The sequence below is a fragment of the Panthera leo genome, chromosome D2, assembly GCF_018350215.1.
Source record: "Panthera leo isolate Ple1 chromosome D2, P.leo_Ple1_pat1.1, whole genome shotgun sequence".
NCBI lineage: Eukaryota > Metazoa > Chordata > Mammalia > Carnivora > Felidae > Panthera > Panthera leo.
Genome location: NC_056689.1, coordinates 17,834,704 through 17,849,034, shown reverse-complemented (window position 1 = coordinate 17,849,034; position 14,331 = coordinate 17,834,704). Strand labels below are relative to the sequence as shown.

The following is a 14,331-nucleotide window of genomic DNA, read 5'->3' as shown; positions in this document are numbered from 1 at the left end:
AAGCCACTTTTGTGGTGCTGCACCCACGTAAGAAAAACAGGTCAAATGGATCCATCTGTTCATACAGAGGAAGGCTGAAACCTTCATTTCAATTGTGTGCCTACGTATGTGTGTTCACGTGTCGGGGACATGATATAAAATGTGTGTCATAGTCAAACGTGTTTGAGAGTCCCTGCCGTATTCTGACATACTGCTGAACTTCCGTGACAGAAAAACCAGTTATAACCTGTCTCCAGTAAAATGGTCGCACGCCTTGGGAAAAGTGTCCCAAGGCAAGGCAGAGTCCACAAGGGTCCCGTGGAAGATGTTCCCAAGCCGGAAGGAGTCACTGTGGGCTGCTTCAGAGGGGGTTCCTGCAGTCTTTGGAGGGTGGCTTCTCCTACATTACTCCTACTCATTCTTCACTTCTCAGTTCAAATATTCCTTCCCCAGGGGAAGCCTTCCCTACTCCCCCTGTCTACATCAGTTTCCTCTGTTAGGTGCCTCCGTAGAACTACATTTCTTAGTATCAGAACACCTAGCTCGGTTGTTAATGAGACAGTGATTCGGTATAGTCATTTTATTATTATCTGTCTCCCTCCATCTCCTAGAACATGACCTCCACTGGGCAGGCATCAGGTCTGTTTTCGCTCACTGTATCTGCAGGAGCCAACACAATGCCTAGCATATAGTCCACACTTCGTATACACCAATGGCTTGGGGCCAAGTCCCCACAGTCACCCGACATCAGGAACCCCGTAAAACCCTCTGCTGTACTCATGTCTTTTCTAGAAGGGGGGAAGGTTTTCTATTACAAGGAGACCTATAGGTGGGATTGAAGCCCCAGGAACTCAGCAGAAGCCTTGCCCCACCAGGCCAGGAGTAAGCTGACTCCCTTCTTACTGTCCCCAGCGCTCCAGGTGACGGTCACGGAGAGCATAAGCAGAGTGACAGACAGAACTTCTCTTGGGTGACGGTCCCTTCTCTGGTTGTGGCTGGGGCTCCACGGTTCCTGGTGCCTCGTGGTAGTAACGAATATTCAGGCCTTTACACATTAGTTGGAACCGGCTCATTTGGATTCCGTAGTGAGTACTGCAGACATAGATCTTAGCTGAGGCTCTGATTTGTGTTAGTCCAAGCACAGATGGGTGGTTTTTTTCTTCCCTATCCTCAAGAGTCTGTGAGGGTGAAGGCAGAAAGATGGGGAGAGAGGAGGATCCAGAAGTATTTCCAGGGTTGCCCTAGCATGAAAGACATGTTTCCAAAAAGGTGTTCTGGAAATGTTTTATTTTAGGCGGGAGAAAACGCTGACACTGTGGCCAGCTCCCATAACCTAACCAGACATTTTTCGGGGGCACAGCGTCGTCATAGCCAGGGAGCTCGTGAGTTTTGAAACTGCTTTTCCATTTGAGAGACTGGACCTCTGTGACCCCAAGCATCATTTCCACGGCAACCAGCTGTGATGAGATGGGGGTTCTGACCTCGCGGGACAATTGCAGCAAGAAACAGATGAGCTTGTAGATAGAAAATTTACTCTATGGCCTTGAACAGATCTCATGTAACCGAATCTCAGTTTCCTCATCTCTGAACCAGAGAAAGAAACGGGACGTGCCTTTGATTGGACGCGGAGAGATCCATGTTGGAAAAGCACGCATGTAGGTATTGTTGAGTTTAACTGAACAGCCCAGCGTTTGACAGGAGGCAGAAGACCTGTGGCCTGCACACATGTGCCTGTTGTGGGTAGCTGTCAACAGGCCTGCTCTCACGTCTCTGGCCAGCACCTCACTCTTTGTTAAACTGGCTTCCTGGCCGGTCCTGAATGGGGTAAGGTAGTTCACTGCCACCCCAGGGCCTTTGCACCGCAGTTCCCTGAGCATTTTCCTATACTGTTCCCAGAGGGCTCCGTGGCCCAGTCCTTCCCTTTGTCTGGGTGTCTACTCGGACATTAGAGCCCCTATCAGACACCCCACAGAAAACGACCCCAGAACTATTTGCCCCTTAATGCCTTTTCTTCAGAGCACTGTGACCATTGGGAATTTCATAAGCTTCCTGGGGACAGGTTTGTTAATCTTCTTCTTTTTTCTTTTTTTTTTTTTTTTTTTTTTTTTTGAGTTTGGTTCAAGTTTGCTACACCTACCAAACTGGCACATCGTAGGCCATTCAGTCCTCACGAAAAACCTTTTTTCATTGTTTTAAGTTCATTGATCTTTAGGAAACTCTTATTTCAAAGAATAAAATAAAAAAAAACCTGCCCAAGATCATAAAGGTAGCAAGCGGTAGACAGGGGCCTAAAAGCCAGGGCGAACTTCAAGTCCTGAATATTCTCTCTGCCTTGAGTCGGCCTTTCCTTCTGTCTTTCCCTCTGAGCACTGATGCCTTTGCTGTGTCTCTGGGTCTGCGTTCATGATGCCCAGGCCTGCCCAGCCTCGCCCCAGCCTGCAGTGCCCTTTCCTCTAGATCCAGCTACAGCCAGTACTGCCCCTACCCCGGGTCCCAGTACAGACTCCCCACTCCGCTGTCGTGTTCTTGGAGAACCTACTGCTTGGCCTTCTAGAGTGGCAGCAGCTAATCTGATCACGAGTCAGGGCTGACCCACGCATGGACAGGTCACCTTGGCCCCATTCCCTCTTGAAACGTGTGCTAGGAGGTGTCCGTGCTAGGATTGGTTCCTCTCACCTCCTCGTGGGGTCAGACGTGGCAGCAGCTTCGAGAAGAAGCCCTGAGAAGCGTCTCACCGAGGGATGTGGGGATCGCCTGTTCTTTGTCATTTCACGTTTAAACACTTACTTTCGTGTCACCCGATGTGACTCGACAGGATAGCCTTGAGTGTAATTTGGACATCATCTTTTTCACCGTATCTGGGATGCTTCTGGGCCTTACCGTAATCCCTGGAAAGGTGCAACAAGCAGGTAGTGATCTCCTTTCTTACCAAGTGTGTGTGGAACCATGCTTACGGATACCTTGGCTGGCACAGAATATCGCTCACTAGACAACACAGGAGGTCCGAGTCTCGTTGCAAACTGCCAGCATCCGGCTTTCCAATCTGGGCACGTGACGATGCTCGCTTGGGCTGTTTTCAGCTAGTTTGTGGACGAAAACTGCCATCAGAGGAAGCCGTGGGCTTCTGGTAGCACCGTTCACGTGGCGTGTGCTGGCCTCTGCTCTCATTTTCCCCTCGTCCCACACCCTCTGTCTGCTCTTTCTCTCAGGAAAAGTGCGGTGGCGGGACTTTAACCAGGAAGCTTACGTCGGAGGGACAATGGTCCGCTCCGGGCAGGACCCCTACGCCCGCAACAAATTCAACCAAGTGGAAAGTGATAAGCTGCGGATGGACAGAGCCATCCCGGACACCAGACATGACCAGTAAGTACTAAGCTGTGTGTCGGCCTGGGGCCTCTGCTTGCTTTCCCACACCTGGTAAGTAGCTTTGACCACGACGCAGCATTTTTCTTTTACTCTGGGACACTGAACGCGCATCGTGTCTCTACGGGGCGGTAAAACTCGGAAAAGGCATACGGCATTGGGGCTCCACTCCCTGGAAGAGACAGGCCCGCTGGGGATGGGATTCTAGTCTTTCGGATCCCCTAAGGCAGTATCGAGAGGCCATGGGTGGCTGGCCAGAGGGTGGGGGGTCAGCACGAGAAGGGCATGTCATCTCTCAAACCCCTTCCCAAACACATGTAATTTGCCATAGTTCGTAGCGTCGTCGGAAGGAAGGAAATCTGAATTCTTGCTCTATTAGGACAGCTTAACTCAGAAATGTTCTAGAGACTGGAAAGGGGAAAGGAACAACCCCGGCAGGGCGGATGTGAAACTGAGCTGAAACACAGAGACTGAGGAGGACTACGTCCTTCTCTTGACTCTTCAGGGATCTGGGACCCAAGGGCGGAGGGCACTCCGGGGTTCATCGGGCTCGGCTGATGAGGTCTCCAGGCATTCTAACGTGAGTTTGTCACCGCTTACTGTCAGGCCTCACTGCCGCTACACCTCTCAGCCTTGCTGGTAAGAAGCTCTGACTGGGAGGCTGGTCACATGGAGATCATTGCGGGGGTTGGGCTTGTTGCAGATTGTTAAAAAATAAAGAGTTGTATTTGGAGGACAGCTGTTTCCTGGCTGTTTGGTAGGCGTTCCTGCTCACCGGGTTACTTAGGGAGTCATTCATCGTCATGGATGACACATCCACTGCGACTCAGACACTGTGTTCGGGTCCGGGGATTCCAGACAGAAGAGTCTCTGGCCCCAGTCCCATTCTGGCTGGGGATGGGGCGGGGGTGGGGTGGGGCGGGTAACAGGTGCACCAGGAAGCGAGGGGGGATGGTACCCCAGGGCTTGGACAGTCTGCTCTAAAGCAGTGCAGCCAGGGCCCCCAGGAGGTGGGAAGGTCAGGAGACGCCCGAAGGAGGGGGGAGTCCTGAGCTGGAGGCATCCAGAAAGAAGGACAGGGGCAAGGCCGTGACAGGCAGTGCTGGGCTTCCAGAGAGCCCATCAGCGATCAGATCGCCCTGCGTGTGTGTCCCAGGGACTGAGAGGAGGGTAAGCTGGCGAGGGACGACAGTCAGCTACCTTTCACGTGAACACTTCTTCAAGTTTGGCTTGATTTTGTAAATTAGTAGCATGCACGGAAAGGGTGTTTTCCTCTCCTGCTTTCAGGGGAACTTGACTTAACCGTGTCGGTTAACCATTTAGCTGCCAGGTTATCACTCCCTTTGCTTAACGGTCTTTTTGCGTGTTTGTTTTACTGTGTGTGCGTGTTCTAGACAGCTCTGTGCTCCCACAGCAGCTCATAAGCAGGTAAATTTACAGGACTTTTGGACCAAGAAGTTAAGTGCACAGTGTGTGTGTGTGTGTGTGTGTGTGTGCATGAGAGAGAGAGAGAGAGAGAGATTTAATATATGAAACATATGGCTGATATATAATTATATGTGATACATAATATTAAGAATCTTACCGTTTTTCTAAATCCAGTCCAGGAGATGGTCTTTGTTTAATGTGTCCTATAATCCATTAATTTTTTTTTTTCATAGGCAGCTTTGTTCAGTCTTCAGGCTGTGCTCCTGATTAAATTCAGCAGGGTTAGCTGTTGAACAGCCTATCTAAAAAGGTTTGCTGACCTGGGATCCACGGACCCCAGGGAGCCCACACGGAGGCCCTGGGACCCTGCGAGTCCTGGAGCTGTGTGTATGCACATGCCTGCATCTCTGGGGAGAGGTCACGAGTGCCGGTGTCCCCACCCCACCCCCCTCCATCCCCAGGCTAACCAGACTGTCTGCACCCCGCCTGTGCGAAGCGCTCCTCGGGGGCACTTACACGGTCCTTGAGAGTCAGACTCTGGACACAAAGGTTGTCTTCATTGCACGGAGAGGGAGGGGAGGGTCCCCCTTTGTTAAAAACCTGCCCAGTGATTAGGAGCAGCGGACTTAAGGCCAGAAAGGGGCACTGTGGCTTTTAAGAGGGGCTTGGCCTAAACTCAAGAGCGTGGTTGACGTTCCAGCAGAATCTGGCTCAGAAACCTTACCTGGTGCTTTGAATCAACTGCTTCGAATCACATCTCCATGAGACGGTGTGAGTGTCACTGCACCGTTGGGTTGTGAGTGGTTTTCCTGCTGTGACTTTTCCTTAGAGCTGAGAGAAAGTAGTGTCTTTGTGATGGCTCATCAGTGTGTGGGCTTCAAAGTCCCCCAAATTAAATATATGTGCGTATATAGCTTTTTTTTTTTTCCAGTTTTTTGAAATACAAGTTTGTCCAAGCAGATGTTTGACTATTCCTCCCATGGTGGGAGGTGTTAGAGGTGAGTTTAATTTTAGTGCCAGCGACAGTGGCATTTTCATTTGCATGTGTTAAAGGAACAGCTGGGATGCCTTCCGTGTTGGTTTGACTTTGGCTAAATTAATGTCTCCCCAAGTCAGTCAGATGCCTGAAACTGAGCCAATGTGCTATCCTCGGAGCGTAAGCTCATACTGAATGTCAGGTTAAGGAGATCAAGTTGCCTCTGTGAATCTCCCCCGACCTCCACCATACCTCTCATTGAGAACTTTTAAAGACTTTGACCTTCTACATAAATGTTTTGTTTTGTTTTGTTGGGTTTTTGTTTTTTTTTTTTTTTTTTCCCGTCTCACCATCTCTCCCTTCGTCTAGGATTATGGAAACATTTGAATTCAGCCTTCATGTGTGATAAATCTGAAAGCCATGCACGTGGTTCATTAAGAACAAGGTTTTTGGAGTCACATAGATCTTGGTCACGATCTTGGCAGCGAGGCGGCCCTTGACCTCGACCACCTCCCCGAGGAGTGCAGCCGCCTGGCCCCCACCCTTGATTTTCTCCATAATTCTTATCACCACCCACACACCATATGTTTTACTTATTTACATGTTCATCCGTCTTTACCCATTAGAATAGGGAGATACTGCCGCCAGGATCGTTACTGGACGACTGACGGCATTCGGGAAATTCAGTAAATATTTGTTGAGTGAATGTATTGCTCAGCACGTATGGTGAGCGCCTACTAAGTCATCAGTGATACTAAGAGTCATAAAAGAACAAGGGAGATTTTTAGCAGTAGAGATCATATGAACCCCATGATGAACACCAAATAAACATAACGTGTTTACATTCTTCCAGGACTGAAAAGCAATGCAATTACATCCCACCCTTTATTTCTTGTCCTTTGGGATAGATACAAGGCATCAGGTGTTCAGAGCCTTGCAAAAACAAAAACAAAACAAAACAAAACTTCACATATTTGGGCAATGTTTTATTTACCTTTTTTAAGTATATAAAATGTACTGGGCCCCCCTCCGCCCCCTGCAAAAAAAAAAAAAAAAAATACATACATAGAAGCAAGTAGCCTAGAAAAGCTTGTCAGGAGTGAAATCCTAGATCTGACATACAGGAAATGTTGGCTTATTCTAATAAGCCTTAGAAATTAGAAAATAGGAGCCCATCCTAGTCTTAACAGTACAGTTGCCCACTCAAAAAAAAAAATTCCCCTACTTCATTTAAATTTTTTTTAATATCTATTTATTTTTGAGAGAGACAGAGAGAGAGAGAGACAAAGCATGAGCAGGGGAGGGGCAGAGAGAGAGGGAGACACAGAATCTGAAGCAGGCTCCGGCCTCCGAGCTGTCAGCACAGAGCCCGACGCGGGGCTTGAACTCACAGACTGCGAGATCATGACCTGAGCCGAAGTTGGACGCTCAACCGATTGAGCCACCCAGGCCCCCCCCCCCAACTTCATTTAATTTTATTTGAAATCTCAAATAAATTACCAAGGCTAAAAGCAAATTAAAGACCAATGGGAATTTTGAAAATGTTTTTTCCGACTATTTAGGTCTTTCCCTTCCCACCTTTGGGAAGCTGTTGTTAGTGCCCGGACGAAAGATCATACAGAACAGTGTTGGACAGACATAGATACGTATGGAAGGGGGAGCCAACAGGATGTGGCAGTGGGTCCGATGAGGGGTGTGATACGCCGTGAAGCAGAGCTCCAGGATGTATGGCTAAAACAAGGGAAGAGATGGGTCGCCTTAACTGAGATGAGGGGGCTGAGTGGAGCGGGTGCGGGGGACACGTCAGCAGTTAACGTTTGGACATGTTAAGTCCAAGGGTACATTGTCTGTGATCGGGTATGTGTCTGGTGTTCAGCAGAAAGGTCTTAGTGGGAATGTAAACTTGGGAATGGTCAGTATACGGGTGGCATTTAAAACTATGAGATGGACATCACCCCCCAGGGCAACGAACATAGAAAGGAGGAGAGGCCCAGAGACCGCCATTGAAATTCAGCTGTGGGTTAAAGCCAAGGCCAACACTTGGAGTACAGTCCAACATGGTCGACCGCTGACTGTGTCCTCTGGGTGCTGAGGCCCCAGGGGAGGAGTACTCTTGTTACCCTGTTAGAGTAGGGGTGAGGAGGGGTGTGTTAAAGCCCCTCCCGAGTCCAACTCAGAAGAGTGTTGCGCTGTTTTTTGTTAGTGCGTGCGCACACACGCGTGTGTATTTTGTTTCGTTTGCCTAGAAATGCATCTGACGGGAAAGTCAAGTACAGGAATCAGGTGCAACCCAAGGAGTTTATATAGAGTATCGTTCTGTCTGCTGGGGAAAGCTGGAGCTGGTTTGCTTTAAAATTGTGTATATAAGTAAAATCAAACAAACCTTTAGGGGGGAAAGCCTTATTCCCTTGTTTCCTTCTTTTCCCTGTCAGCCGCACACCATTCCTTTCCATTTATTTATCCAAGTCCCTTAAAAACGAGAACCGCTTGATAAAAGGGCAGATTTTGTTCAGGTCTCAAAAGTTGAATTTCTAGCAAGTTGCTCTCTGTGCTACCCCCCCCCCCGTCTTTTTTTTGATCACTAAATTAAAAATGAAGGGTTTTGAAACATTTTTGCGTCTAAAACTGAAATACTGCTCCTGACCACGAGTGATCTCAACTGCATCCCACAAAGGATCCTTCTCTAAGAGAGAAGTTTGTCCAAGGTGCACACCTAATGGCAGCCTTGAAATCGAGGGAACACTGTGTTTACTCTGTCTGTAAATTTGGGGTTACTTGTAAGGTTTGGTTTTGTTCCGTTCAGGATAATCACCCAAGGGCTGTGTTTTGAACCAGTTTCTTAAACGTCTAGCTGTAATGCAGCCCAAACCCAGAGAGGGGGACTCTTGAGGGGCCATTCTTTTCTTTCTTTCCTGCTTTTATTTTTTAGAAACCTTTCAACACGAGGGCAGGCATTGAAGTAACCGGCTGGGCTGTTTAGTCTGGCTGGAATGTCCGCGTTGATGTCCGTGGTTTTAAGAGTAGCTAATCGGGATTAAGGGTTGTGGGGAAAGATACAATCCAACTTTTCATTGTTACTCAGTGAGCATAAACACCGTGAAAGCCAAGAAAAAGTTTTCTATGTCAACTCAGCTGCCCGGAGTGAGGCTTTGGTGTGGGCCGTTATGTTAGGGGGACACAGAGTTTGGTTTTTAGGAGAGCAGAAGATCCGGGGAAACAAGAGGAGAGGAGTGTGGCTCTGGAGGAGTCTGGCTTCTCGTGAGTTGGGGGGTGGGGGTCTCTTGGGGCCCGGGGCTTTGTTTTCATTTCACATTTTTCTTATAAAAGTGGCATCTTACAAACGTGCATGAGCAGCTGACCCTCTTCTGTGGCGGCTGCTCTGGGACAGAGCTGATCTGCTCCCTCGGCAGCTCAGCGGGGCTCAGACCTGCTTTGGCAGACCCAAGTCACCTTCCTGTGTCCCACCTGCAGGGTCCTGGGACAGGAGACAGGTGCTTCTCTAAGCAGGGGCCCCCCAGCTCCCTCTGAGTTTCAGGTGGCCTCGCGGGCATTTGTGGCCGGTGGGGCAGAGGGGGTTTGGCTGCGGCACAACAGCGAGGCTTTAAGCTCTGTTGCATAGTAACGGCAACAAAATATTTATTGGGACGTTTTATCAGTGTCATGACCTGCGCTCAGCCTTTTATGTGCATTGATTTTATTTAATCTGCTGGCACTCCTGCGAGGTGGGTGGGGAGATCCTTCTCCTGATGACATCATCCGCCAGTCTCCAGAAGCGGGGGGAATGGAGAGCCCGCCTCCAGAGAGCCCAGGAGCCTCGCCCCCACGGGAAGCAGAGTCGCTGACGGCGTGCCCCCTCGCCCTTGCCCTTGGCAGGTGGCTTTTTCCCACGCCTGGTCTTCAGGCACGAGGCCCGAAAGTACCCAAAAAGCAATTGATCCCGATTGGCCACTGCCATTGCTGGTGGAATCCCGGGAGGTTGAGAAGAAGCAAGGTTTCTGCTTCTGTCTTTCCGGTGTCAGTTCTCCGCGGGTCACGTGATAGAAGAGTGTGCTCCGTTTCTGTTCCCCGGGGGGCGGGGGAGGGACCTGCGTGCCACCTGGACAGTCGCAGGCGGCCGGCCTCCAGGCTCTCTGCTCTCACGGGCCCCCCGCCGCCCCATCCCACGGCCTGACCTGCACCTGACGTGTGCAATCCTGGCCACGGCCTCGCCACCGTTCACCAGCCTGTTGTGTTCTGTGTTTGTTTTGCTTGCTTTTATTTGTAGTGTTTTTATAAAAACCAGCTCCGGCAATAGGCTACCCTTCCTTTTCCCCTTATCCGTTCCCCTTTTTGACCATTTGAGGCCTCCTCTGCATCTAAAACAAAGAATGCCCCGGACTGGGAGACGATATAAGGCGAAGACAGTGGACGCTGTCTGTGCCTTGTGTGAGCAGCTCCGAAGGGCCTGGTGGAGGCCTTCTCGTAAAAAGATCAGCAGCAAACGTTTTGAAAGCTCAATCCCTGAGTGGCTGTGCACACGTGTGGCTCAGTTTCCCCCGGCTGGGACCCTGGCTTATAGTTTGGGCAGAGACGGATGGTCCTAAATGAGTAACGTGATTTTGTCTCTTTCTTCTTCGGTCCCCTTTCCACCAGCATCCTGGGAATACAGCGGTGTGCACGAAGGTCCTCTCGGTGCTCGAGGAGCTCGCAGTGCAGGGGGAGAGGCGGTGGCTAATGGACAGTGGCGTAGTCCAGTCCATTGGGTGGTCCGGGAAGGGCAATCTTGTCCTTTTTAAAAATTTTTTCAGTGTTTATTCATATTTTTAGAGAGCGAGAGCGCAAGCAGGGGAGGGGCAGAGAAAGAGGGAGACACAGAATCTCAAGCAGGCTCCAGGCTCTGAGCTGTCAGCACAGAGCCCTGACGCAGGGCTCGAACCCACGAACCGAGAAATCATGACCTGGGTTGAAGTCGGACGCCTAACCAACTGAGCCACCCAGGTGTCCCAACAATCTTGTCTTTTAATTAGAATATTTACTCCATTTACATTTAGTGCAGGTTCTGATGTATTTGGGTTTAACACTGGCATCTCTGTCAATGTTCTATTTATGCCACGTTTTGTGTTCCTTTTCCTCCTCTTTCCTGCTTCTTTTAGATTATTTCTCTCTTTGTTAGCTTGTTGCATTCTTTACTTATGAGAGTCTAATATAAATGAATAATTTTATTATTTCCTGAATAATGCACAGACCTCATAGCACTTGACCCCGTTAGCTCTCCTACCCTCTTTGACACTCTTTATTGCCATATGGTCTAATTCTCTCTATGTGTAAACTCCACAGGACATCTTCTGGTGTTTTGTGTAGTAAATATCCTTTTGATTTATTCACGTATTTATGTTTTTTCCTTATTTCTTATAATTTTCACTTTTCCTCCTGGGACCATTTTTCACCTGACTGAGAACTATTAGTATTTCTCTTAGTGCCAGTTTTCTGGCAATGAATTCTCTCCCTTTATTGTCTCAAAATAAATTTGTCCTTTACTTCACTTTTACTTTTGAAAAGTATTTTCATTGAATTTAGAATTCCAGGTTGACCAAAGCTTGGGCAACTTTTCTATAGTCATTCTATGGTCTTCGGGCTTCCATTGTTTCTGGTAAAACATCAACTGTTGATCTTACTGTAGCATTTTTGAAGGCATTTTAACTTTTTCCTCTGGCTTCCTTAAAGATACTTCTCTTTGTCTTTGGTTTTCAGAAATTTCACTGAAATGTGCCTAAGTGTCTTCTTTGTATTGAACCTGTTTGGGTTTGTAGATTTCCTGAATCTGTTGCTTCCTGTCTTTGGCAAGCTTCTCTTCTGCCCCATTTTCTCTCCTGTCTCCCTCTGGGCCCTAAATACATCTTTGTTAGAGATTTCAGCATGTCCTGTGTCCCTCTTGTGCTCTTTTCCATTTTATGTATCCTTTTCTATTCTTTGTGCTTTAACCTAGGTATAATTTTATTGGCTTTCCTTCTGGTTTACTGATTCTTTGCTATCTCTATTTTGCTTTTTTTTTTTTTTTAACGTTTATTCATATTTTAGAGAGAGTGGTGGGGGGTGGGTAGGTGCAGTGAGAGAGAGGGGACAGAGGATCCGAAGTGGGCTCCGGGCTGACAGAGCCTCATGTAGGGCTCGAACTCATGAACTGTGAGATCACAGCCTGAGCGGAAGTCAGACACTTAACTGACTGAGCCACCCAGGTGCTCCCATACCTATTTGGCTTTTAAGTCCATCTGCTGAATTCTTAATTTTAGTTATTTTATTTTGTTGTGTATGAACAAATAATAGAGATATTTAAAGGGCCTCCTTGATGTTTTCATCCTCCAAAGAGGATTTCGTTTTGCTCTGTGACAGGCGAAAAAGGGCAGATCGCCTCAGGCAGGGCTGGCACCGAGCTGGCATCAGCTGGGTTTCAGTCTTTTGTAAAACACTGATGAGTTCCCAGTTCTCTTTTGCTATTGGAAGGGAGCCCTTTGGGATTCCACCTGGAAGTCTGCGATGTTTATTAGAGCCCCTTTTTCCTTGGCGAGACCTGAACGGCAGTTCTGGCTTCCACAGCTCCGTGACACCTGCAGAAACTTACCTTGCTTTGCCTCCTGCAAAGCCATCACTTCTGCTTAGCTTCTCCAGTCTGTCGGCTTCACGCCGCGTGAGGGGAAGAGGGATCAGAGAATGTTGGCCTTACTCTGGGGGCCTCTCTTCTTTCTGGGAACCCGGCCCTGTAACACCCAGCTGCCTTGTTAACTCTCCAGTGCCTTCAAATAGACTTTTTTGTGTGTTTCATCCAACGTTTCTAGTAGCTTCTTGTGGGCAGATTGGTCTATACCAAGGAACTTTGCTATTACTGAAAGCAGGGAAAAAAACCCTGAGTGTTCTGTTTGGAATCCAAATTCAGTCCGAATCTTGACAGTTCATAAATTTTTCTCTGAGCAGCACTGTCTATCCCCAGTCCGAATAAGTAGAAATAGCTATGGGGGTGCCCGGGTGGCCCAGTCGATTAAGTGTCTGACTCTTGGTTTCAGCTCAGGTCATGATCTCACAATTTGTGAGTTTCAGCCCCACAAGGGGCTCCTCACTGACAGTGCAGAGCCTGCTTGGGATTCTCTCTCTCCGCCCCCCATCTTTCTCTGCCCCTCCAATGCTCACTCTCCCTGTCTTTCTCAAAATAAATAAATAAACTTAAAAAAAGAAAAAGGAGAAAAGGAAGTAGCTGTGGACTTGAGTGGTTAATGGCTCTGTCACTTAACTCCCAGACTAAGGTCGGAACAATCTCTCTAAACTCCTGAGTTTCTTATCTGCGAAACCACAACAGTGCATGCCCTGTCCATCTTACACATAGTTGTTAGGCTCAGATATGTGTGAAAGAGCTTCATAAACTACAAACAGCCCCACAGAATATTATCGTATTGTTATCGTGTGTGACGAGCAGCTTATGTATATGTGAAATCAGCTTTGAGAGCTTTGCTCTCGATACGTGTGTGCCATTGAGGGCAGACGTTCAGCCTTCTTTGTCTGAACGGCTCTGTTGTGCTGAGGTCTTGTAGGTCTGGGTCTTGTCGTGCAGCGCAACCCTGGAGCTTGTTGGCATTGACCGAAAACAGTTGAGGACGTAACTGAAATAGCGATTTCCACCTGTTTCAAAAGGAAAGTAGAGCAAGGAGAAGGGGTCCTTTGTATGTTGCTTGGTAAATGCGATGAATCTTTGGGTCTGAACAAACCATCCTGTTTCAGCCACCGTCTTAAACCCGTTGCTTCGCCACCACCATGGAACTGTTAAAATTTTTTCTCTTCTTTTTTAATGGGAAGGATTTTGTCTATTTTAGGAAACAGTCAAAACAGTGTAAAATGTGTTTCGACTCTCTCAGCCCCTTAGGCTGTATATTTTACTTTTTCTGGAACACTGTGATTTCAGAGATCACTTGTGACTTCTCTGATGAGCTTGAGAGGAGCGGCATTGCCAGCTCATGGTACCTGCGTTCTTGCACTTGGAACGTCTGCCCATTCGCTGGTAGAGCTGACCAGTCCCCACATACCCTGGAGTGCTAAGCGGTGTGGCCGAATCTTTGAGAACCCCGATCTCTGTCCCAATCTGTAAAAATAGAAGTACAGACTTTTAAAATTAACACTCAACTACGCTGGATCAACTGTGATTTCTTCTATCAGGCAATGATGGGAGAAGAAAACCCACGTCTTTGGAAATTTGAATCTGTTAAAAGAATACCCCAATAAGAAAATTGCACTCAGATTTGAAGTTTTATATTGAGTTTTGTTTTTTTTTTTTTTTTGACTCTTGCATTCATGCGTTCATTTAGCAGGCATTCGAGAGCTTCCTGTGTGACAGGTGTTTTTCTGGTCACTAGGGAAACAATAATGAACAAAACTGATTGTAAAATTTCTCTGCCGCCTAGAGCGTAGACTGAGGGGGTAGGAGTGGAAGACAACAAAAACGAGTGATTCAGCTCTATGACAATAAGATGTTAAATGCAACAGAGAGAAATAAACTAAGCGTGGGGTCAGACAGTATGATAGTCAAGGTCAGAGGTCCAATATTAAATAAGTGGTAAGGCACA

The 14,331-nt window shown here is 48.0% G+C and overlaps 1 protein-coding gene across 8 annotated transcripts in view; it reads left to right on the top strand.

Moving 5' to 3' along the window:
* Positions 1-14,331, top strand: part of GALNT2 (polypeptide N-acetylgalactosaminyltransferase 2) — a 189,105-nt gene that overhangs the window by 118,523 nt on the left and 56,251 nt on the right. For 6 of the 8 annotated variants that reach the window (XM_042908262.1, XM_042908263.1, XM_042908267.1 and 3 more), the window contains one exon: positions 3,189-3,342. In XM_042908262.1, the coding sequence (XP_042764196.1) occupies positions 3,189-3,342 (154 nt within the window). Of the gene's footprint in view, positions 1-1,552; positions 1,635-3,188; positions 3,343-14,331 lie in introns of all 8 variants that reach the window. The other 2 variants (XM_042908269.1, XM_042908268.1) reach the window with 2 other exon arrangements.